This window comes from Coturnix japonica, chromosome Z, assembly GCF_054131305.1.
Source record: "Coturnix japonica strain WE chromosome Z, WE-NBRP24, whole genome shotgun sequence".
Classification (NCBI taxonomy): Eukaryota; Metazoa; Chordata; class Aves; order Galliformes; family Phasianidae; genus Coturnix; species Coturnix japonica.
In genome coordinates this window covers 29,319,026-29,343,355 of record NC_140702.1, presented here as the reverse complement: position 1 = coordinate 29,343,355, position 24,330 = coordinate 29,319,026, and the positions used below count along the sequence as shown (strand labels likewise).

Here is a 24,330-nt window from a genome sequence, read left to right as displayed (position 1 = left end):
TCATGAGCCTGGGACAAGTCACTAATGCTCTCAGCTAAAGAACTTACAGCATCTGTATTGTGTGCAGAGACAGAGGAAAGCAAAGCTGTGTTTCTATGTATGCATGACCATCTAGATGACCCCTTTCCTATTGTAGACAATGCAAAAACAATAGAGGGATTAAATTGGTTGCAATGGGCATTGACATAACACAGATAGAGTACTTAAAGAAATGTAGCTTGCTGAAGGATGTATTTCACATGTGCATGTGAAACCCAGCTGAAAAAAGGTTTTATGTAACTCTTCCCTCTGACTGACTGACTGACTTTGAAAATGTACAGTCACAGCCTGAAGGCTGAAAAGTCCCCCCTGCTATCCCTAACCTTCAAATTACCGCATGAAAACACTGTTGGAAAAAGAATGTTCGAAGCAAGAGCTTTGGAGCTAAGATGCCTCTACTAGACCTGGAACTGCTCACTGAAATTTACTTGAAAGTAGCTGGAGGATTTATCTGCTCTTTCGTTCATGAAGAGGTTTGTGAGCTCTTGCCATGAATGAGTGACTTCAGCTAAGGGTACTGATCTCTCTCTTCCAGCTCAGTGCATTTGTTAATGTGTCAAAAGAGAAAGAAGCTTAAACTGCCTGAGTGGCTGCTGCCTGCTGCAGGAGGACCACAACTGGTTGGTCCTGGCATTGGTGCTGCATGATGCTGGGGGGCCTGCTTGCCCCTCCAGAGGGAGTGCCTGGTGAGCTGCACATCTTCAAAAAGGTTGTGGATACTTTAAAAAGTTTGTATGTTTGAGACCTCTCACCAATTAGTCTGCAAATGCACAATATTTTGAAGTTTTTCTCTCACCAGGAGTGACGGTGCACTAGAAACCATTCAATATGGCAATGGAAATAACAGGAAGAAGGGAGGAGTACTAATTTCTTCGGTTGTTTGTTACTTTAACAAGCTGAAAGTGGTCAAAACTGCCCTCTTGACTGTTTTGTTTTCCATGCATGTGGAATAAATTCTATCAGCATATTTCGTGATACAGAATCCTCTTCAGGGTGACAAAGGGATTTAAATTCATTTTATCATGTTTAAATTTTCCATTGCTCAGATATCCAGATTTGAAATGTATGTTGCAGAGAGATCAGTAAAGACAATTAGAGGGCCATGCCTCCAGCTTTTGCTTTTATACATTTCTAACCTTGTCTCAAGGCAGCATCTTTCAAATGTAGTGCATGATAAAGACATAATGGGAGAAGAGGTCAATGCCATTATAATGTCTAAAGAAAAAGTGTAACTGCAGTTATGCTGGCTTTTAACATTGCACATGGTCTTTAGTGACTGCATTCTGCGTGGCTCTGAGAAGAACATATTAATAATTTGCAATGACACATGGCTGCTAAACTACTGCATTCCTTTTTTCTCTTTAAAAGAAATGAAAAACTGCATAATCTTCTTGTGGCTCCTGTTGTATCAGAGATCATTGAGCTTCTAGGAGGATATTAGCTCTTTCAAAGTGTCAAAACATACTCCAGCACTCAGGGAGAATGCTCAGCCAAAGCCAGCCTGCTCCCACCTTTACAGCCTGATTAAGAGGAAATGTTTGGTACCTACATGAGAGGTCAGATTGGTTAGGCTAAATGGGTGCCACAGAACAGAACAGCCAGCAACTTACCACATCAATGATCTGCAGCAAAGAAAGCTGAAGCTCAACTACAATGGGCTGGGAGTCATTCATGACTGGGCGCTCCAGACGATTGTAGTTTCTCAGCAGATCTCTGTACAGGCGTCTCTGGCTTTCACCCTGCTGAGAGACTGGGAGAAAAGAAAGAAGGTCACTGTCACTCAGGCTGGTCACACTGTCCCCATCATTTGTCTGTTCAGCAACAAATACTTCTTAATGTGTCAGCAATTTGAAAGCATTTCCCAAAAGTTCCCAGAACTCTCGTATAGGTGTGACAGACACATCTTTTCTGCATATGTGACTGATCAAGTTCTAAAGACAATAACTATTAATGCCCTAGCAATTTAACAACACTCAGGAACTGCTGAACAGTCTTTTGGGCTCAGAGTAAAAGTCCCCCACATTTGGGCTCCCCTCCTGACAAAGGTCAGTGGCTCCAGAACTACCAGACAGTTTGCTGGAAGGCAATAAGAGAGCTTTTTTCCTATTTACTTGTTCTTATTTCCTAGCAATGGACTGCAGTGTACCACCACTGGTATTACTTGGACATATTCTGTTTATCCATCATTAGCAACAGGTAAACTTATTATTCAGAGCAGATGTATCAGGCTTTTCTGTGTGTGTGCTCAGGAAGTAGTAAAAAGCCTACTTCGTACTGTCTTCGGTTTATGTGGCAGACTCTCCAGCTTTGGGTTACTTCCCCTGCCTTTCTTCCAAATAAGGTGGTAATAATGAAGGCTAGAATATTTGATAGGTATGTATAATGGTTATATTGAACTGAGGGTGTTAGATGCTTAACTTCTCTTCTTGTGGGAATAATCAACAGAAGATGCCATGGAGACACATCAACTTGTTAATGACCAGCAGAACTTCAATATTTGCTTAAATTGTGTAGTTCTGCTGTGTATTGGCTCCCCAGCTTTGAACTGGGTGCAGAGAGAGTTCATGTATGTGTTGTTTCTGTGCTTCCTGGCTGGATGTAGCAGCCAGGAATCAGATCAGGAATCTGGATCAGATCTCATCCCTAGGAAGGCCAGCAGTTTGCTGGGACACCCTACTCAGGTGATCAGGTCCCCCACGTAGTGCAGGTGTTGGTGCTCTGGCCGATGTCAGCCTGAGTATTAACAAGAGATGCATCAGACAGAGTGAGTGTCATGGGCTGCAGCTCCCTGAGGACAAATCACTCCTGTCAACATGAGTATGCATTTCCTGATCTGTGGAAAACCAACTCTTGAGAAGGAACCTACACTCTGAATTGTTATTATTTTGGATGCCATGTTTTACCATCTGCAGTAAGCAGTTCTGGACACAGTTTCTCTGCTTCACCAGCCTAAGCAAGCGTTCCTGTAAGGCATTAATTTAGGTCCTCTATCCATTGGATGTTGTGTTGTTGTTTTCCCTGTTGTTCATTTGTAACACCCCTCTGTAAGGAGGACAACAACACAACATCCAATGGATAGAGGCTCTATAATTTGAGCAAATTTGTTGTCCTTTCACTTACCCAGCACGCTCCCCTAGCTTTCTTTTTCATGTTCCTGTGCTTTAGGAAAGCAATAATTGTCTGCACTTCTGCCCTTATCCTGAGTGCTTATGTAATGGTTGCCTCCAACATTCCTTTTAAACTGTCTACCTCAGCATTTGCAACGGAGAAGTGCCTTTACTATCCTCTGGTAGTCAGCTCGGCTGCTGAGAGCCCTGATACCATCACTGCTGTTATGCATTAAAAGAGCTCGTTCAGAGAGGTCTGACTGAGAGATACATGAGCATCACCTTGAGTATTCCAGGAAAGTGTCTTCACACTGTGAGCACAGCTAACAGCACTTTACTGCATAGTACTGCTCTACTTATACCCGCTTTGCCACCCCATCCTCAACTCTGCCCTCTGCATAGGGATCCTGTTACTTTCCTACATCTTGTACCCAAAATTGTTAAGGTACCTTTAGCTGATCTATACATAGCCTGTTTGAACTGGCACTAATAGCCACATGTTTGTGTGCTCCCAGTTCAGTGTGCAAAATTACAGAGACTGAAAAGCAGTGGATATCTTGGGGTTTCCTGGGATATAGATATGGCAGTTGCTGGCATTACAAAGACCTGGTAAGTACAATCAGTATACCATTTCTCTGCTGCATTTGCTTTGGAGTAGGAAATGAGGTGGGTGGCAAGTCAGACCTGTGTTTTCCATGGACGTTTTCTTTAAATTGTAATTTTCAAATACTTCTCCTATTCCAGAGAGACTGCTGCTTTTTTCCCCCTTCTAATGCTTGTGCTAATGCATTGTGACACTACATCTCTGTGTGCTAAGTGGAGTGTTTGCTGGAGATGGGGAAGTCTGGATCTCCCAGGAATAGTGGTAGAATAAGCTTTACCATTGCCTACCCCTCAGACACAGAAACCTGATCAAAAGCAGTGTGGCTGTGAGCTCTCTGGTCCCTAATACATGGTTTCATCTTTACAATTAGGCTGGAAGTTGGGTGTCAAAACTTAACGCTACCAGGTCTGTCTTCCAAAGTCTGCTCCAAAGCAGACTTGCTTGGCTGTGTGTGTTACAGGAGAAATACAACTAACTGGCATGGACATTAAGAATTATGTTTTATAGATGTAGGATCTTTGATTAAAAAAGCTGCCCGCTTTGAGTAAAAAAGGTCCCCTGCCTCAGTCAGTATCCCCTGTGTTGCTGAATTATACAGGAAACAGTAGGAAATAATTCTCAACAAACATACAAGTAGCAATGGTAACGAACTGAAACAGAAAAATTACTTTTCTTTTTTTTTAAAAAAAAAAGCTTTTTTTTTTTTTTTTTTTTTTCTTTTTTATAATGATCAAATTTGATTTCCAAGTTCTCTTTCTGGTGGAGGGAATAACAAGTACTGGGGACTATTTATGCACTAGATATTGAAGGGCTCTATGCTGTGGAAAGGGCACCAAAGACCAAAGCTGGATATATACGGGACCAGAAATTGAAAACAAACAAGCAAAATAAAATCTGGGAACAGAACATGATTTCCAGCAAGAAATGTTGTAAGCTTCTAGAACAGAAGCTATTTCATGTCCGTGTCCTCATCAGGGCTGCTGGATTTCTCTCTTGAAAATATGCTTTAAGCAAAAAGCTGCTGGTCTGGAGTTATTAAGTGAAATGCAATTGCTAAAGGTAGGCAGAATTTTGGAGTAGGTTGTGACTCAGCTTTACACTCTGTGTAACCTAAATTGGTTCCCTAAGCTGCTCCTGCAATTTGCAGACATTTGGCAGGCACAAGACAATTAACCCATGGCGGGGATAAAGTCCCCTTATGGTTTTGTGAAGAGCTTAATGTAGAGTAGGTGTATTCATGGACAGTGTTAATGTATTCTGTTAGCTCTCTGAATCTCCTCTCCTACAGCAGTCCGTGCAAAGTCTGCAACACACCCACACTGTAATGTTCACCAGTGGATAACTGTGACCCGTAAGCAGCCACAGAATTTTTCTGGGAATATACATTTCATTATAATGAAATAGCACCTTTCTTTTTAGGATGGAGTTGCTGAGAACCACTCTGCAAGGTAATGTGCCCAAGAACTATTTCTCTATTGCAGTACGTTGCTATCTTCTCTAGCAAGAAATGCAATTAAAAATGCATCCCTCCAAATGCATTACTGCAAGATCAGGGATATCCCCCATGGGGAGCAGTGTGGTGGCCTTCATGTTGGATCAGGGAGTCCTACGATGTAAATCAAAATAACAAAATGGTGGCTTCTCTGTGGGTTTATTTCTGAAATGCACTGGAACAGCTGTCCTTCTCCTCCATTCACCTACAGCATGCTTGCCTTAAGTTATTTCTGGTAGAAATTTAAAAAAAGGCACCTTGCTACCAGCTCACAGCCTGGGCTCTATCCTTCTCTGCGCACACACACAGTTTGCACATAGGATTTCAGCATTGTTAAATACAGGAGTTGCAATGCCCCAGACAGGTTAGGCAGAGTCAGTAGGAAGGAAACATGAAATATCTGGTTATCAAAGAAACATCTGCAAAGCTTTAGTATCTAAGCTCCAGAGATCTTCTCAGAGCAAATCTAGGAACAAGTTAATAACTGCATCCAGGAATCTGGATAAGTGTGGCTTAACAGCTATAAGGAGAGAGGCAGAGAGGCATCTCTGATGAGATTTGCACAGATGGTGTCTCATACTGACTATGAGCCACCATGGCACCTATAAAGGGTTTTGAATTCTCTAAGATACTGAGATAAGATCAAGCTGGTGTTGGCTGATGTCAGCTCCAAGTCAGCAACTGGGCATACCTACACTTGAGCGCAAAATGTCTTGCTGATGGTGACGGCAAGGAGAGCTGCCTCAGTTGGCATGCGTGCTTTGTGGTGACATGTGCTGACCTGAGCGTGATTTAAGAATCTGTGCTTTCCACAAAACTAAAATTAAATGTTTAAATGACCACCAACCTCTTGGTAGGAAAAAAATACATTAGCCTGATCAAAACTAGTGAAGCCACTACCCCTACCCTGTGTGCTGTGTGTGGTTTGATGGGCTGCGCTGGCTTCCTCCACTAACAGTTCTCTTGTCCTACTGAGGAAACACAAGGCTCCTGGCAAGTGGCTATGACCACAGATCTCTTCTACCCTGTCCGTCTGCCTGGTTCCTATGGACTTGGCTTTCTTCTACTGTGCTGGAGTGGTATCCTGACTTCCTACTGCACCAGCATAACACTCCTTGCACCTTCCAAGGGTTTGGCTTCAGAGCTGGAAAAAGGGGCTGCCTGGTCTGGAGACTGCTCAGTGTTGTCTGGTAAGAAAGGCTAACACAATCACAACTGTCTCTGTATAGATTGCACCTAGGCTGTCCCCAGGAAGGTCAGATACTCCCTCCTTTCCTAGGAGCAATGCTGTCATATCTTGGCTGCTAGATCCTACTGCTCTGCTTGGCATGCAGGGCTCCCTGAGCTCCAAGGCAGCTCAGTTTTGCCAGTTCCCCATGTTTGCTCCAAAAGGGGTCAACTCCTTGATCTAGCATTCCGGGTGTGCAGAATGTCTTGTTGTGCAGAGCAACTAAATAATGAAATATTAATAGGACGGTAGACAGAAGTACAGGGATTTCCAAGCTGTTCTGAGCCATCCTATTTATTGATCACTCCTACTCTTGTTAATGTTGTTCCCTGGATTTATTTTGATAATCTCTTGATTATATATATATTTTTGTCTGCATTGAGCCAGCTTCTAGCTGAACTCTTTCTGACTGTTGCTCATTTCTCTTGGCACAGTCCTGAGCTACTGCTTTATTCATGTTGGACTATGGGAGCTATTTGTACCTAAAGCATTTTCAGTTCAAACATCCTATTCTTCCTATGCCATTTTTATTGATGCATCTGCATGCCGATGCGTTTCTGAGTTACAAAGCATGCCTTTTTCTTATCTTTTTGAAAAACCATTCAAAGAAGCATTTGCATAAGCACAGCTGCTAAAATCAACAGCATATTCCTGGCTGATTACGTGTTCAAAAACTACTGCTTCAGAAAAGGTCCCAACCTGCAGAAATACTGTGCTTGTGGTATTTATTTACTCTTCTTATATTTTCTGCAGGTATTTCACTTTTTTATTTTTATTTATTTATTTTTTAGTATTTTCCTCTTTGTGTAATGTTTTTTGCCACATTCCCTTTTTTCTTGGGGGAAGGGAGGAGTGTTTCTGTTAGCTTTGGTTTTTACTGTTTTACAAAATAAAACTGATGGAGTTCTGGACTTTATGACAACCAGTGTTGTTATACTGGTAGGTATTTTTCTATTTAATTGTATTATTGTACCTAATATATGAGTGTGACTGGAACATTTACACAGCAAAAGCCATTAGGAAAACCCTTGAACAGCAGAGTTAGCTCCTGGAATTTTCAAGTATTTTCCTAACAAACTGCAGATTCTTCCAGAGCATTTCAGTTTTTATTTTCTTTTTAGTTTATCGCTGTGTGCTTTCAGGGATTTTAGCTATTCCTGCAGGAAAGCAAATAGAATTATCACAGGATGATACAAAGTACATACAACAATGAATTATGAGGGAAGTAATAGGAGCGGATTAAAAGCAAGTTATTTCACAGGTGACTTCACTGGCATTAATAATTGGAATGGCAACAACACTTAAATGTAGTATGGTTACACTGCTTTGGTAACTATTAAAAAGCACTCGCCTTATTTTGTATATTTTCCCAATTTCTGAGAATGTAAAGCATGTTGTTACCATATGTCACTTAATCCCCAGAGACACAGATGTGTCCCATCCGCTTTTGTTCTTATGTGCAGCATTTTAGCTTTCATCTGTGGCTGCAAAAGCATTATTTCTTTCAATGCCCTTTGATTTAAAATGCACACCATCACACCTTCAGGGAAGAGTACTTGCACACAAGACAATGGAATGGTATCAGCTGCCTCAGCCCCATGTGTGTGTGTGAGCACTGTGTATTTGAATACATCCTTCATTTAAAACTTTTTAATCTGCATCCCTTCTGGGTAATCTTTGTCTCTTATCTTCAGCTTTCACTATGCAGATTATTTTTGTATCTTACATTCAAAATTCATTAGATGCCCAGAGGAATGTGAGAAATGCCATGTTTTCTGAGGCAAAAAAGACCTGTTCTTCCTGACACTGGTCATTTCTGTTCCTTTCTACCAGATAAAGAGCTCGCAGAAGAGAAGGGTATTAAAGGGTATGTGAGGAAAGGTTTCAACTCAAAGACTTCAGGCACATGACAACAAGCTAAAAAGAGTATATAGGCCATTATATAATGAAAGGACAGGATTATTTTTGCAGAGGTCCTGATGGCTTGGTGCAGATGTTTTAAAGGCTGAGATATGCGTGTAAGACGAAGAGACATGCATTAAGATATTAACAGTGGAATACCTCTCAAATGTTTGCTAGTTATCAGAACTATCTCATTGCTCCAGATTAGAAACGTAACTGGATGCAGGCACACAGAAAAAAAAAAAAAAAAAAAAAAGAAAAAGAAAAAGAAAAAAAAGAAAAAGAAATAGAAACACAGAATTTTTACAGAGATGCTAGTTTACACCATCTCCATGCAATAACATGGAGGCAAAGGTCGGGGGTGGGAATCCACCCTCCACCCTCCCCCGTAAAACACATTAGAGGAGTTGTGGTTGTGTGGGATGACTCCTGTCACCCATCCCAGGATCTGTGGGGAGAAGCAGTGACAGAGGCCCATGGAAAGACATAAAATCATATGGCAAAAGTGAGGCACAGGGGACACGGTCACCAGCAGACTGGAGTGGGAATTCCTCGCCCACACTGGTTTACAGGGCAGCTTGTCACAACCTTTCACCTCTGCACATATCTGCATTGAGTTTAGGAAAAAATAATCTGTCTTCTTAACTGTCATCTTCTGAGCCTTTACCAGACTTGTTTATCTGCTTTGATACCTGCAATCATTATTACACCTCTGTTCAACTAGGTTTTCTCAGATTTAGGAAATTAATGTTGAACTTCTGCCCTGTCAATCAGCAAACTGTACTTGCAAATAAAACAAAGCACCAGAGAGACTGAGGATGCAAAAGGCAAGGGCATAATAACTGCTGTATCCTCTTCCTATGTTGTTCAGTCCTTGTCTGTGGCCTGTGAGCAAGTGGGCTGCAATGTTTGAGAGGAACAGGGAGGGCACTGATGCACAACCGTAAGACCTGGAAATCTAAAGAAAATTGCAAGCTTCTCTTTCTTGTGTCAGAAACACAAATGATAGATGACAAGAAACCTGTTGGCAGAGCCCTGCAAAAGGGATTTGGGTTTTGCTGCTGAGAATTTTGACAGCATCTTGAACAGCAGATCATTTTTCATCCTTGTCTGTGCTCCATACTTTAACTGGGAAATAGGAAAATGCATCTTTCCAAGCTTTGGTGATCCAGGTCTTCAAACACAAAGGGAGCTGTAAATACAGGCACAAAAATTCCCAACAGGGAGTCTGAATTTATTCCTGTTGAAGACTCTTGACCAGGGAAATGGTTAACTCCTAACAAATTAGGCTTGTGATGAACAAAACAAAGATCTGTAGAGATCTGACCTAGGACATACAAAATCATTAAAAGTTGTTTAGTTTGGCTGATTCAGACAGATTTGATTTGGGGCATACCAAGTGGCAGAACTCAGTCTGTATCATGAAGCATGCAGCTGTTCTGCATGTCATTCTGAATGTCACCAGGTCTCAGTGACATATGTGCTTGTTAACATTGATTTCTGTTTTCAGGATGGTAAATGCATTTTGTTTGTTTGTTTGTTTTTCTCATGTCCTGGTTTTGTTGGAATCAGTGGGAATATGAAATACATGGCTGCATTGCTCAAAACTACAATGCTCAAAACTGCATTGGCTGACAGACTCAGATCCCAATTAAGAGGAATAAAGATTTTTACACAAAAATGAGGTACTCCTAGGCAATGATGACCTGGGGAGCCTGGTTTTGGCATGATTTTACTCTGTTCAATCAGCAGCCTGGGTAACTTCAGTCTAAAGCTCCTGTGGCAGGAGGGTTAGAATTTGATGATCCTTGGGGTCATTGCCAATCCAAACCCTAATATGATTCTATGAATTATGTCGGTGCAAATGAGAAAAAATGTGTATGTCCGTGTGGTGCGTGGCCATCGTCTTGTGATAAGATAGCAGACACCTTCAGATCTTGTGTCGCTTGGGTCTCCGAGAGACCAAACCTAGCCTGAAAAGCAGAAAGTTGCCCCATGTTGCCTTGTGTTCAGACTTCCTGAGTCTGCTAGAGCATTTAAACCCAAAGGCAAAATGATTTGCCCAGCTTGGAGGATGTCCTCTGGGGTTGAATGGCACTTTTCCTCACACGTTTTCCCAGTTCTTCTGTCTTTTCTTAATCCTTCTGACCTCCCACTGGCATTTTTGGCAACATGCAGACAGATGTTAATCTAACAGATGGAATGATTGAATTAGTGGAAGCTGGGGACCCTGTAACTTTGAAGAATACCTTAGAAGAAGCCCTGGACCCTGAACAAAATGTTCCTGCAGAGTATACTACAGTGTAGCAGTTAAGCTACATTAGAAAAGCATGTCTTTTGCTTCCTGCTCTTGAAATGGTCAATCAGCATGCAGAGTTTAAGGGTAGGAGGGGAGAAAGCCTCATTCCATACAGAAAAATAAACACTGAATCTGGGAAGTCTGCTGGAATAATCTACATGTACGTCCCATTTGCACAAAGACTTCAAGTAGTTTTGTACACATAACAAAGTTCTTTAGACTGGAGTTGTCTCTAATTAGCATGTGAGGAACATGAGCTTTGTATTGTAATATCAACTAGAAGGTCTCAGTGGATGTCAGACCTCTGTCTTTTAGTAGACTTTGAGCAGATACTGGGTGGGAAAGTGTTACTAACTAAAATGGACAAGAGATGAGAGGAGAAATGAATACGCAATGATGACCACAAGCACTAATACCAAATCTGTGAGAAGTCTAGGAAGGTAACCTGGACTGAGGAGGGAAATAATACAATTCACAAGATGTTTGTAAGGATCTTGTAGCTTACGAGCATGGCTAACACTTCTTTTAGGGCTGGGGTAGGCTAATTAAAATTTTATGGATATCACAGAACTGTGGAGTCAAAGAATAATAGAATGGCTTAGATTGGAAGGGATCTTAAAGATCATCTAATTCCGACTGCACTCCATGGGCAAGGGTGCCATCCACCATATGAGGCTGCCCAAGGCCCCATCCAACCTGGCCTTGAACAGCTTCAGGAATGGGATACCCACAGCTTTGGCAGCTGGTGCCAGTGCCTCATCACCATCTGAGTAAAGACTTTTTTCCTAATATCTAATCTAAATTTCCCTTCTTTTAGTTTAAAGCCATTTCCGCTTTTCCTACTACTATCAGACCATTCTCCCAGTCTCTCTTATAAGCTCCCTTCAAGTACTGGAAGGCTGCAGTTCCATCTCCTCTGAACCTTCTCCAGGCTGAGCAAGTCCAGTTCCCTCAACCTTTCCTCAGAGCTGGGTGCTCCAGCCATTTGATCATTTTTGTGGCCCTCCTTGGTACATGTTCCAGGAGTCCTACATCTCTTCTATGTTGGGGGCCCCAGATGTGGATGTAGTACTACAGATGGAGTCTCACAACGGCAGTGCAGAGGGTGATAATCCCTCTCTCACCCTGTCAACCACTCCTCTGTTGATGCATCCCAGGATACTACTGAACTTCTGGGCTGCAAGCACACACTGCTAGCTCATGTCCATTTTTTTGTCCACCAGAACACTCATGTCCTTCTCCACAGGGCTGCTCTCAACGTGTTTTCTGATTCTGTACACATACCTGGGATTGGAGCCTCCTTCTATGGAGATATTCAAGACCCATCTGCATACCTTCCTGTGCAACCTGTTGTAGGGTACCTGCTTTAGCAGGGGAATTGGATTCAATCCTTTGAGGCCCCTTCCAAACCCTGCAATTCTGTGATTCTATGGTTCTGTGATAAGGAGCCAGACTCTCCTACAAGGTGCTCAGGTACATCACCAACTAGGCAGAAATCACATCCATTTCATTTCCAAGAGATCAGCGCAGTCTTTTTCCTCTGAAAGATGCTCAACATAAGAGAGACCATGACTTTTTGGAGATCTTCCCAGTCTGATCACACCAGAATTAATCCCACTGTGCTGTTCCTGCTCTGAGAAGAGGTACTGGACAGAGCAAACTCTACAGATCCCTTTCAGCTGAATTATTCTATAAGTTTATGATCCAGAAGTCTACCACTCCAGAGACCAAATCCTCACTTACTCCAGCAGCCACAAATACATTTTTGACAAAGAAAGGGACCAGAGTCTCTCTTGTCCTGGATGACAGTACAAGTATTTGATAAACAACACTCTTTCTTTGAGCTATATTTGCTCAAGAGTGTGTCCCACACCAGCAATAAACTCCTGTCTACCTCATTCACTCTCTTGGGTGCTGCTGATCACCATTGCTAGCCCTACAAATCTAAGGTAGCTTTACTCCTTCCTTAATTATATTATGCAGACATTAGCTGTCTCTGAACAACCATACCATGAGTGAAGCAAAGGTTCTGATCTACTTTAATCACACTCTAGAACTAGGAAAATTTTCTCTCTCTCTCAATTACAACATATAGCTAAAATACTGCATTAAACCTTCGTTCAGATCACAGTGAAATCAGATGGCATTTCAGTACTTCTGTTCCCTTGAAAATCACAGCCATCATGTTTAAATATCCTGCCTTGTGACTAATGTAACTCCTTTCTTAGACTCTTGGAAGAGTTATCTTCCTGCAGTGTGAAAAGGGATGATGCTGCTTACTGTACCCACTACACAGACATTAAGTACCTCTATCTTCCTGTGCTTGGACAAATTCCTGACAAAACTATCCAGTCTTTTACTGCCATTGCTAAATCATCCTCTTCTATACCTCTGTTAAGAGAACAAAACAGAGAGAAACAAACAAAAAAAAAAAAACAGAGTCACCTTTAGAACCTGAATGTTGGGCACAGAATTCAGTTCTGAGACCACTGGATGTCTCCCGATGCCGCATCATGGTTGAAGGCTCCAGAGGCACCACCCCATCTGCAACTGTTGCAGACCATAACTCACAGATTTGCCTAAAGCTCTGCTTATCTACTGTAAATGTGTTGATCTGTACCTCTTCTTCAGCATTCCTCATCACAGAGAAGAGCAACACCTAACCGATGGAGTTGTGCCACAAGCAGTACATTCAGTCTTGTCTGAACCCATGTGTGTGTCATCTCTTTGCACACTCAGCATTCAGAGTGATCAGAATCATTTAATTCCTATTTTAACTGCCAATTGCATTATTGACTTTTGTATAATATATCTACCAGTGGAGTGACACAGCTCAGAGAGGATCAGCTTGGAAGAACTGGGCTAAACATGACATTTAACCTTCAAATGAAGATTGTCAAAGACTACAGATTATCTGACTTGAATATCTGGTTCCGATCTGCAAACATTTATGAGATCAGAAGTTGAAGCCATTCCACTGATCACCCAAATTGCCATGAAAAGGTATTCTGTGAAGACATAGGACTTCTAGCATCTACTTAACAGTCTCTTTGGACCAAACCAATCTGATCTCCACAGCTCACTGCAGTTCCAACAGTCCTATGCAATTAAGGTGCCCCAAAGTTTAGACTGCACAGATAAGTACTCAAATACCAGCCTTGATTCTTTCTGCTACAGAAATCTCTAAACTCCTGTCACTAGCTAGCTTGCAGTAAAGAAACTGTAGTCTGGCAGCAGAACCTGGCCTTTTGGGACTGTCTTGACAATGATTTTGCTGCTGCAGAAACAGCACCTGCTTGCATGGAAGTGAACCAAAACCAGTGTCCTAGTGAGGATTCGCTTCCACAGATCACCAGCTGCGCTCTGATGTGATCAGCACAGCTCTTCTAAGACTGTAAAACTGTGAGAAAGCATGAAATGAATGTAACATAGGAATTCAATTCTATAGTAAGTGAGCCAAACAAAAGCTGTTTTACTCAACTGGTGCAAAACAAGTCACGATGGATTATTTAATCATTTCTGTCCTTCACGTGTTGAGCTTGTTTGCAGCATTCCCTGCCACAGGATGTGTCACATATTGCTTAGCCCTTCTATTCCCTCAGGACTGCAAGGAGGAGCTCTGTCCTTACCTTGACTTTACCTTGGCTGGATTTTACAAAATCACATGGTCAGACTAAGGCCCTGATGTCAGCCTGCACAGAGCACAGAAATTAGGAGGTCTGACTCTGCTGTGTGTGTGGCACGTGGCAGTAAGTGGCCTTCCTTTAGAACAACAACAACAAAAGGATGTGCATAAAATAGTAATTAGAGTAATTAGAATACATGGGTGAGCTGAAGATTTTCAGCTTGATATTCAGCAAAGTGTGTGTTTAACTTGGATGTCTAAACCCAGCAGAGGACTGCATACTGAGCTGAAGGTAACACTCCCTGGGGAGACTAGGTCTCAGTGTGGTCAATGGAACATATATCCTGGGAGAACTCCATTGCAAGTCTTCTGTATCCCAGCTTTCAGACGGCATCATGCACAAGGCAAGCAGTAGGTATGGTTCTCATCCCTTCCTTACCATCCTTCCCTGGAGCAGTGTTTTCCAGACATTCCTTTTGAGACTGCTATGTATCCACTGGATTCACAGAATACTTCCATCCTCCAGATGTTCTTTCAGACTCTGCATAGGGCCTGGAAGGGACATCTGGCTACGAGAAAAGTAATTTGTGATCTAAGGAAGCTGATAACCAGTTTGTCTATCTTCACTAGGTCATCTAGCCCAAAAAAAGCATCACTAGCTGCAGGCATTTTGGGAAGAAGGGGTGCAATGACCTAACAAGAAGGGCACATCTGTCAGGGCTCCCAGCAGCGGGATGAAGCTGCTGAAGCAGAAAGTCATGGAAAGGACTGTGAAAACAAAACAAAACAAAAAAAGACCGAGTTCTAGTGATTTTTGTTGCTTCTGTAATTGCTGCATCTTGCCATTATTTTTCCTAGTCATTTTTGCAACCTGCCTATCAGCTGGCTCTCCAGAAGCTTTCAGTCATGAGAAACTACTACTACTCTGAACCCTGTTGAAACAACCCAACAGTACCTGAGAGTGATGTTAATTATGACAGGCTTGCTGCAACTTCCACGCATTGAGCAGTCCTGTGGGAGTTCATCTGAAGTTCACTACTTAAAAGGCTTTACTACTGATATGCTAAGATCATCTCAATTCTCTTTTTTCTTCTGCCCCAACTGCCCAATTGCTGTGGTTTTTCTTTTTATTGAAGAAAACAGACACATCCATTGTGCAGAGAGTAAAAATGGCCCATCTTCATTAGAGGTTCATTTTATGCTGTATTAGCAGTTATCTGTAAAAGTACATACTTGTAAACTTACGGTAAAAGCACCTAATAAAAAATCCTCTCAATTATTTATAAAAGCATCTTGAGTCTTCAAGTGCTACTCAACAGAAACTGAACATCCTCCTTGGTGAATTAGTGATCACTTACTATTTGAAAGGACATATTTTGAGTGCCTGTAATCAATAACTAGCAGCCATCATTTGGGTTTTAGCTCAGCTCTGAAGTAGCACAGAAATGTCTTACAAAGGCAGCAAGTCCCTTAACTTAGCAAGGTGGAGGGACATTTTCTGAAATGCCACTGCCGCATCAGGCAGCTGAAATGTGGAGCTGTAACAGTGAAATTCAGTTGTTTTGCAGACTCAGTGAGGAATTATCTGAAGCACAACATCACATACAGGTAATTCTCCTGTGCTACTGCACTTCTGAAGCACAGGAACTACATTCTCTGCTTTAAAAAGACAATCTCCCTTTCTCTATGCAGAAGCCATGGACAGCATGACACGGTCTGACACACTGCAACACTCAGTTTTAAAATCCACATTTGTTCCAGGCATGCATGCTTCATATAAAAAGCGACAGGGGAGACTGAAAAAAGCATATTTTGTGTAGAGACCTGAGCATCTTTAAAAACTATGGATTCAGCTTCCTTTTCCTACTTCAAAAATCTCTATCATTTGCAATCCTTTGTGTTTTGGAACACAGGTATTACTTGTAACATGCTGAAACTTCAGCAGACAGGTTGGTCACAGGTGACACCTCAGCCTGCAGGAGCCCATTACTATTTTTATTAGATATTCCCAGCTTACACCCATTACTGTCTGGAAAGATTCTTACTGAAACAAACTAAAAGGTAGAAGAGAAAAACATTAAATTACGAATAGTAAATTCATGTGCTTACGCAGCAGCAAGTCTTACCAAATCATGCACACAAAGTAACAGTTGAATTTTTTCTCCTGACAGTTATTTTCTTTGTAGAAAAACATTCCTTCAGCAGCATACCTACAGGGTTCTCACAGCCATCCTCTACAGCCTCAGTTTCTCATTCTCCACCAAAATAAATAAATAAATAAATAAATAAATAAATAATGAAAATTTAAAAAAGAAAGAACACCTCTGTCCTCAAATGCAATCATTTCAATTTATCTCGCAGAGTGTGAAAACAGCTCGGCTCTCATTAAGAAAATTACAACTCTTCCTTTCTTGAGAGAAGGTTCTCAGATCCACAGACTTAGGCAAACTGATTACAAAACTCCCCTCAACTTCAGTATTGGGTTCTGATGAAGTTTAAACTACACACAGATAAGAGACCTGTAAACAGAGTTGGGGTGGGTGTCTGGTGTCTAGGGGGAAAATAATAAAGATGGACAACCACATACGAGCTTACCTTACCTTTAAAGAAAGACAGGAACAAGGATGCCCAGAGACACAGTCCAGAATAGAAAAATCCCAAGCACTTTTCAGTAAGCATTGTCCAAACTGGCTGCCTATCCTTTCCTGAGCAGAGGGTAGAAGAAGATGAAGTCCAAGGGAGAATCTGCAGTGACTGATGGATTTGGCAATTACAGTAATAAGGCACCAAACCAGCTCCCCACCAGGAGAGAGAAGTGCATTTTCTTGTGTGCTTCTCCAGTCCCCAGAAGCCAAATCAGCTCAATGCTGGCTCAGTAAATCCAAACACAAAGGGGCTAGCTACTTAACCTGGGACTGTGAGTCCCAGGCACTCTAAGCCTTTCCTTGATCAGAAGCAAATGCCTGCAATCCTCGTACACAGCTGTGTGTGTGCTGCACAGAGGGGGGGCACTGCTGCCAGGGAGATGCTTTCCACATCTCCACAGATTGTACCTAACTCGAGACAGCACGTCTGCAGTGCTTCCAGTGCTTGTGCTCGAGTGCCTCTAGAGCTGCTTCCTAGAAAAATGAGTTTGTGTTCCCCTCTGTTTTCTCTCAACTGCCTGTGTACCTTGAAGTACACACCTGTAGCATCATCTCCCTGCAATTCCTCTGCCCTCTCCCAGGAGAGGTAGCCCAGACACACAAGCTGAGAACATCACCCTGGTCAGTCTCATGCCCTCCTCAGTGTACCCCTTCCTGTAAGCACTTACACAAAAGGCAGGTAGTTGTCCTCGTTCCCCCTTCACCATCCACTGCTGATTGCTTTGCAGCTGGAAATTCTGCAAACACCTTGGGCTCCCCATCTCAGTCGCTCTGCCTCCCCACTCCACTCAATTCACCAGACAGACAGAGGCAAGGCAAGAAAAATGTGTGAATACAATTAATGACATTGAAATGTTTTTTTTCATTGTTTTTACATCTTCTGCACAGTCACCTACTTGTCTTTCACTGAAAACAATGTCTGAACACAGAAACATCATGTAGGATTTGGGCAATTTTGCCAGCCTGTAGTCTGTGCTGGATTTCAACAGGCATCGTCTCTGTCCAGGGGCAGGAGGGATGTCCTGAATTTTTTCTGCCAGTTTTAGCCAATGGACTTTTCAGCTTGGGTTCTTGCCACGTTTCCCTTCAAAACACAACCTCAGTCCCCAGGCGCAATGAGTCCCTCCCAGGCACACACTCAGTCTCTGTGCTTGCCCAGCTTTGAGTTGTGTACCACTGGGACACAGGCAGAGGGGAAAGGGGCTACATCTTCTGTACTTAGTGCTGGCTGGGTGAAAAGAATTGTAGCACCCTCACATTTAGCTGTCTGTTAGCACTCTGCCCTCTTTTCTTCCACTAAGCAGAGCTCATAGAGAAACTCCAGACAGAAAGTATCTAGCAATATGGCTCTGTCTTTGAGTAGGATCTGACAGGGATATGGAGACCAGCACCCAACACCGTAATGCAAATTGTACCATTTATGACCTGGCAGGAGCCAGGTTAAAGCTGGAATTTCGTGAGACAACTCCTGCCAAGCCTGGATATCTCCTCAGGAATCAGAGTAGCTGCTTTTTGTTCACTGCAGTCACTTCTGTCATGCTGCACATGAAGTTGAGGACAAAAGTAATATGTGGGGATGGATGAGGTGTTAATTCTGTAATGCCATCTGGTGCTATAGGACAGTACTCTTGCACAAGGGTATTTGATGCTGAGACATACAAAAATTGAAACTGTCACATTTTGTGAGGGCCACCTCAACTATCTGGTTTTGTCCAGATAGTTCAAAGATAATAAAGTATGCTCTGAAAAGCAGACATAGTAGATTACACAAAATACTCTGATATGTTCCCAACAATAATCTTCAGGATTTGCTCAGAAGTTCTTCTGAAATGAATCAAAACACATTCCTAGGGTACACTTTGTCTAGAAAGAGAAGACAGACTGTTCACTATTGTATATAAAAAAATAAATACAGAGAACCAAACACTGGCCTCAGTGCAGCAAAGGGGGAATGAGGGAGTGCATTGTTTGAAGGAAATGATTAAACAGGTTAACTCCAATGAGAGATTTACAGTAGGATAAATAAACTTTTGCAATGGTATGGAGAAGCAATCCTCAACCACATCATGACAAGTAAAGAGATGCAGTCTGCAAAAAAATTGCTCTTACAACAGGTGAAGAAGCAGCATTAAGTGAGTCTTGAAGGCTTGTTAGTGCCACTCATGGGGAAGGTAATAGTATGGACTTCAAAGACTGTGGGGGAGGAGCAACATGTCAGTACTGCAGAATATGCGATTAAGGATCAGATAACATGCAACAGTAACAGAGAGCTGTGAGGATGCACACACTTATCCCTTTGTGAAATGGCATGGATAGTAACTTCTGATTAGAAAGGGGTATAATTTGAGTGTATGTGAATGGAACTCACTAAACTGCGCTGTGAAGTCCCAGGTTCTGAGAAACCACAAAGTGATAATGTTAAAGAGGAAGATGACCATTAGCTGCATTAATTGGTAACGAATGAATCACAGACAAGACTTCTGACACAAGGAGTTGACCTGAAAATAAGCAGAAAAGCAGCATGAAAATTTGTGATAAGAGAGCAGCAAAGAGAGAAGCAGCTGTATCATTTGACAGTGCCAGAAGTGAAGCCTCTAGCACTGCACCCTATGCTATGATGAAGCAGCCTCCCCAACAGTGCCATAAGCAGCCTGTCCTGAAGATTGAGGGCTGCCACATGGGATGTGACACGTAGAACCAGCCCAGGTGTTTATCCCACTGGGTTGGGCAGGCATAGATTACAGGGAGCAGCATGGGTGCACATGAAGCTGAAGCATCTACATCTGCTCTATGCGCATAGAGGAATGGCTCACTGTCTGTAATTGAACATCTTTAGTCTAGGAGAAAGAGGACAGAAATGGTGCCACTGTGGTGCCATGCATGTGCAGCTGCATGTTACAGCACAGCTAGCAAGGGGATGCTAATGGTGGAAATGATGCTGAGACAAAGGTTAATAAAGCACACTCTGCAGTCTTTCAGGGTAATAGTGAAGACGTCTTTGAATGCATGGCAGAGGACAAGTGTATTTGGAAAAGAGTAAAACATAAATGCAGGCCCTGAAATCAAGACAACAGTATATGCAGAAGTGTTTAATTTATTTTTAAATACAGGAATGCCTAGTCAGAGTGGACCTCAATCCTCTCTGTGATTCACAGGTTATCTATCTGGATTGGTTATCTATCTATCTCATTGCCATTTTCTCTCTGGCTGCATTTGTTTACACACTTGCAAACGAATTCAGATTCCTGTTGTGCAGCAGGTAGGCAGGAATAGAAAGCAGAGTAGTTGGGTGGACACTTCAGCTCCAGCTGCTCCAATCCATCATGTTGCTCCACTGCTCCTGTCCTCATCTCTATTCAGCCACAGACTTCTGCCCTCTCTAAAGAAATTTAAGATTTCTTCACAGGTCCTGTGTTTCCTTAATCCACATACAAGTTAGTTTCACTTAGCCCAGAGACACTGGGATCCTGGTGCTGGGTATCCTTACATCTGAATGCGTCAATGTCCCTGTCAAAGATGTCTGTGAGTATCTAGTTTTATATAGTAGGCAATTACAGTATTACCGTATTGGTAAGCTATGCAGAAAGTTGTCAGGCAAACACAAACAAAAGGCTGTAGACAACACTCACAGACATGAAAGTCACTGCTGACCCTCATTGTAAAGCAAACCCAGAAAGTCATGTCAGTAAAACTAGGGGTAACTAATTGCTTCCTATTAGCTCAGCCTCAATTATTTTACCCGCTGTAGTTTCACGTTGGTCTTCCTCCAATAATTTTTAAAGTAAACACAGGCCTAATTAGATTGCTGTTTGTTGTAAACCACTTCATGATCAGAAACTTCAGAAACTTCCATCCTTCCTTGTGCTGAGCCTAATGCAGGGACTTCCTGACAATTTCCCATTACTCTGTGAGATGTTTTCAAGTGTCCCATCTCTTGGTTCTAAGAAGTTCTGCCAGTATGGATAATCTGCAGGCTGCAAGGTGGAAGGCAAATGAAAAGGCCAAAGGAAAGGCTGATGGTGCTGCAGAAAGGCAGCCTTCCACATAGTCATTTTCAGAAGTCATAACTAAAAAACTGTAAAACTTGACTTATTACTTGCTTCCCTTGAGGCAAAATCACTTGCTTTGACAGCCTGTGTTTAGTTTTAGTCACAATTACGTACATGCAGCACCAGCTAAACACAAAATGCCTGTAAAGTGCAAGAGTCAGGACAGGGGAGGACGCTCGCTCTGCCTGTGGGCTAATGTACCAGATGGGTAGCTTTGTTTTTTTCATAGGACTATTTAAAACCAAGTTTCAACATGTTGCAGGCTCATCAGTTACACAAGAATGCCACAGTAGTAGCAACTCCTCAGGAGGGGAAAATCACTACGTTTAGGGGACAGATCCAGAGACAGATGGAGACTAAATCCATTTCCACTAGGCTGCTGGGAAGGGAAAGGGAAAGGGAAAGGGAAAGGGAAAGGGAAAGGGAAAGGGAAAAGGAAGGGAAAGGGAAGAAAAAGGGAAGGGAAGCAAAACCACATATTCAGTCCAATGTTGGGATGGATCATACCATGTTTCCAGACATCAGCATCTGGAGGGAAGGCACTACTCGGTAACATGACACACTGAGCAATTGCAGTGCTGCTAATGAAGGTGGAAAAAAATGGATTTTTGCTACTCCAAGAGAAACATGCTCACCATTCATCCAGTGGAGAGTCCATAAGCATAACTGGCATCTACTACCACTTCAAACAAAACCGTGTTTCCTTCCTCACACATCATAACTGACCATAAAAGTACTTAATGCAGCTAACAGTGTAAATTTGCAGCAATCCCCTTCCAAGGAGGCTGGCAAATGCCTCCTGATGATGGCATGAATCTGTGGCTTATTTCAACACTTATTACAGGTATTTTGCCAGAACAGTAAGTCGGCAAACAGATATGCTCTCAGTTATTCAGCTGACTAATTTCACTTGCTTTCATCTCTTGCTTCTTCACCTATTCCTTTTTCTCAGTGATTACATATCCCAGGACAGAAGCAGCCTACGGCAACCCATATTTTGGGGTCAACCCTTGTGAAATCAGGGGCTGTGCTTGTGCATAAAGATACCAGATCTGGTTCTTGAGAGTTTACCACTGGAAGTGTGGGAAATTGAAACAAACCTGGTGTTTGGAACAAACTTCATTATTTGAAGGCTCTCCTTTACCAAGTCAAGCAATATAGCAGCAACAACATGAAGAGTCACACATGGTTACAAGCCAGAGCATGTGTTCTCCTATGGGCAACCACAGCCTTTAATGCCACTCCAGTAAATGATGTTAGCTGTGCTGCCACTCCCCAGGGCAGCTTTCTGACTCCTCTCTCAAGGTAAGACTGCTTAAGGTAAGACACATGGCTTGCAAACAGAATCAAAGCTACTTACTGGTCTCTTAATTACATGCCATTAGCTGCCAGCTGAGCCCCCTGAGAGCCCCTGTGCTGCAGCTGGGGAGAGCAGGGAGGCTCTGCCTTAACTTGGGTGTCCAAGGAAAAGGCAATGCACAGCGTTGGGAGCATCCTGAGCCCAGACAAAACACCCCTACACTATCACAAGAGAGAAATACAGCATTAAGACCCTCACAAGTTTAGAGCAACACCTTCCCTCTGTGCTCCAGGCACATCTGCCCCTGGACCTGTAAATGACTCTGTGGCTATTGGAAGAGGAGTAACGCACCTGTCAGGTGTTCAGCACTTCTCCCTATAGGCTGAGCATCCTACCTGTAAGCCTTCGCTCTGTCTTTCCCCCACAAGGGAGAAGCAAGAACACTTGGGCTGACAGCTGTCTGGGCCCTCTCTGCCCCTGCGCTAAGGCCCCGCCATTCCCTCCTCGTCACCTCCACGCCGCAACAGCGCCCCCGTGCGGGCACGGCCTAACGAGCGGCTCGCAGAGAAAGCAGCACTGCGCATGCGTGAGGGAGGCGGGTGTAGCTTCAGGGCCCCTGAGAATTGCTTAATTCCCTTCCTAATTCTTTTTCCTCCCTCCCTCATAGTCTAGTTTTGTCCATTCAAGTCCAAGTCCAGCCACAAAGCAGGCAAATCTGAGTGACTCCTCTCCTTGTCCCACTGTGTCTTTCCAGCAGGCTCTTCAGAGCAGGCCGCATTTCCCTGGAGAGGGATTTTTCCAACCTTTTTTGTTCTCTGTTCTGTGACTTCAATATCTGTCAAATACAGAAGGGCCTCCAGACTGGTTCTTTTTGTGAGGCCTCAGAGGATAAATCATTTCCTTCCTCTTCTTGAGTTTCCCTGTAGCACTTCACTGGTGCCCTTAAAGGAAAATCTGTGCCAAGGTAAAAAAAAAAAAAATGGCTTCAGTTGGAGCAACTGTAGCTGAATTATGATCTTGTCCTTGACTGCTCACACACAGCAAGCAGGAAGCACTGAGGACAGCAGCATGAGAGTTTTTCTTTCTGTTACTTGGGTTTTCCCGGTAGGGATTTACCACAGCTGCAAGGCAGTGACTACATCACGAATGCCAGAGGGCTCCTGGCATTCCTATTCTCTCCAGAGAGCAGCACTCTGGGGAAAGAGGATATATCTAGTTCTTCAGTGCTACAGACCAAGAGGTGCATTAACTATACCCTAGTCTATATCATAGGTGACCCAGTCCTGTAGGTGCTAGCTTCCTGTGCTAGTGGGCAAATAGCTGTGGAGGCAGTGGGCTCTTTGCTGATATGCCCCATGAGAAGTGCTGCATGGCAGTACTGGTGACTGGCAGCTCACCTGACCTCTCCACAGGGCCCTTATGTAGATGTACTCAAAGGAACATCCTATAGAGTGGTTTTTTTTGTTTTGTTTTTTGTTTTTGTTTTTTTTTCTTGTACAACTCCTCCTGCCTTCCCCACACCCACAGCTAAATCTGGTCTCTACAGGACAGTGCAAGTGAGAACTGCTTGGTCTTTAGGGTGTAGCATCATTCACCCCTAGGATCCTGAAAGCTTGACCTTCATTTGTCAAGCCCATGCAGTCCCAAGGGGAGATTGCATCAAGAGGGCACAGAGCTGGCTGTTCTGAGCAGCTGAAGAAAGTGTACAACCATCTCCTACCTAGAACAGTTGCTCTTGAGGCAGGTGGTGACAATGCCTTGCAGAAAGTCTTTGGAATGAGCTCCTGCAGGGTCTTCAAGTCTGGCTCCTGTGCAAGAAAAATATTTCTTGCAAGAGAAGATTTCAGCTTCCCACTCCTCATAGGCTTTCCAGGGCCTGTGAGCAGTAGCTGAGTTACACACCCTTAAGAAGGATGTAGAGCAGTAAGCTAACCTTAGCCATGGTTAGACATGGGCAGAAAGTTGACTCTCTCGTTCTAAAGACTAAACATTAAGTTAGCATAACCAGTACAAAAAAAAATGATAGTGCAAGCTGTGCAC

The 24,330-nt window shown here is 43.0% G+C and overlaps 1 protein-coding gene across 3 annotated transcripts in view; it reads right to left on the bottom strand.

Moving 5' to 3' along the window:
- Positions 1-17,398, bottom strand: part of LOC107306401 (neuronal acetylcholine receptor subunit alpha-7-like) — a 62,012-nt gene extending 44,614 nt beyond the window's left edge. Inside the window, exons 1-2 of one of the 3 annotated variants that reach the window (XM_085529648.1) lie at positions 16,897-17,398; positions 1,650-1,789 (exon numbers count right to left, since the gene is read on the bottom strand). Coding sequence is in view for 2 of the 3 variants with exons in the window: in XM_015849523.3 (XP_015705009.1) it covers positions 1,650-1,789; positions 16,897-16,975 (219 nt within the window). In the remaining variant the exon portion in view is untranslated. Of the gene's footprint in view, positions 1-1,649; positions 1,790-16,891 lie in introns of all 3 variants that reach the window. The other 2 variants (XM_015849523.3, XM_085529647.1) reach the window with 2 other exon arrangements.
- Between the last annotated feature and the right edge of the window lie 6,932 nt (positions 17,399-24,330).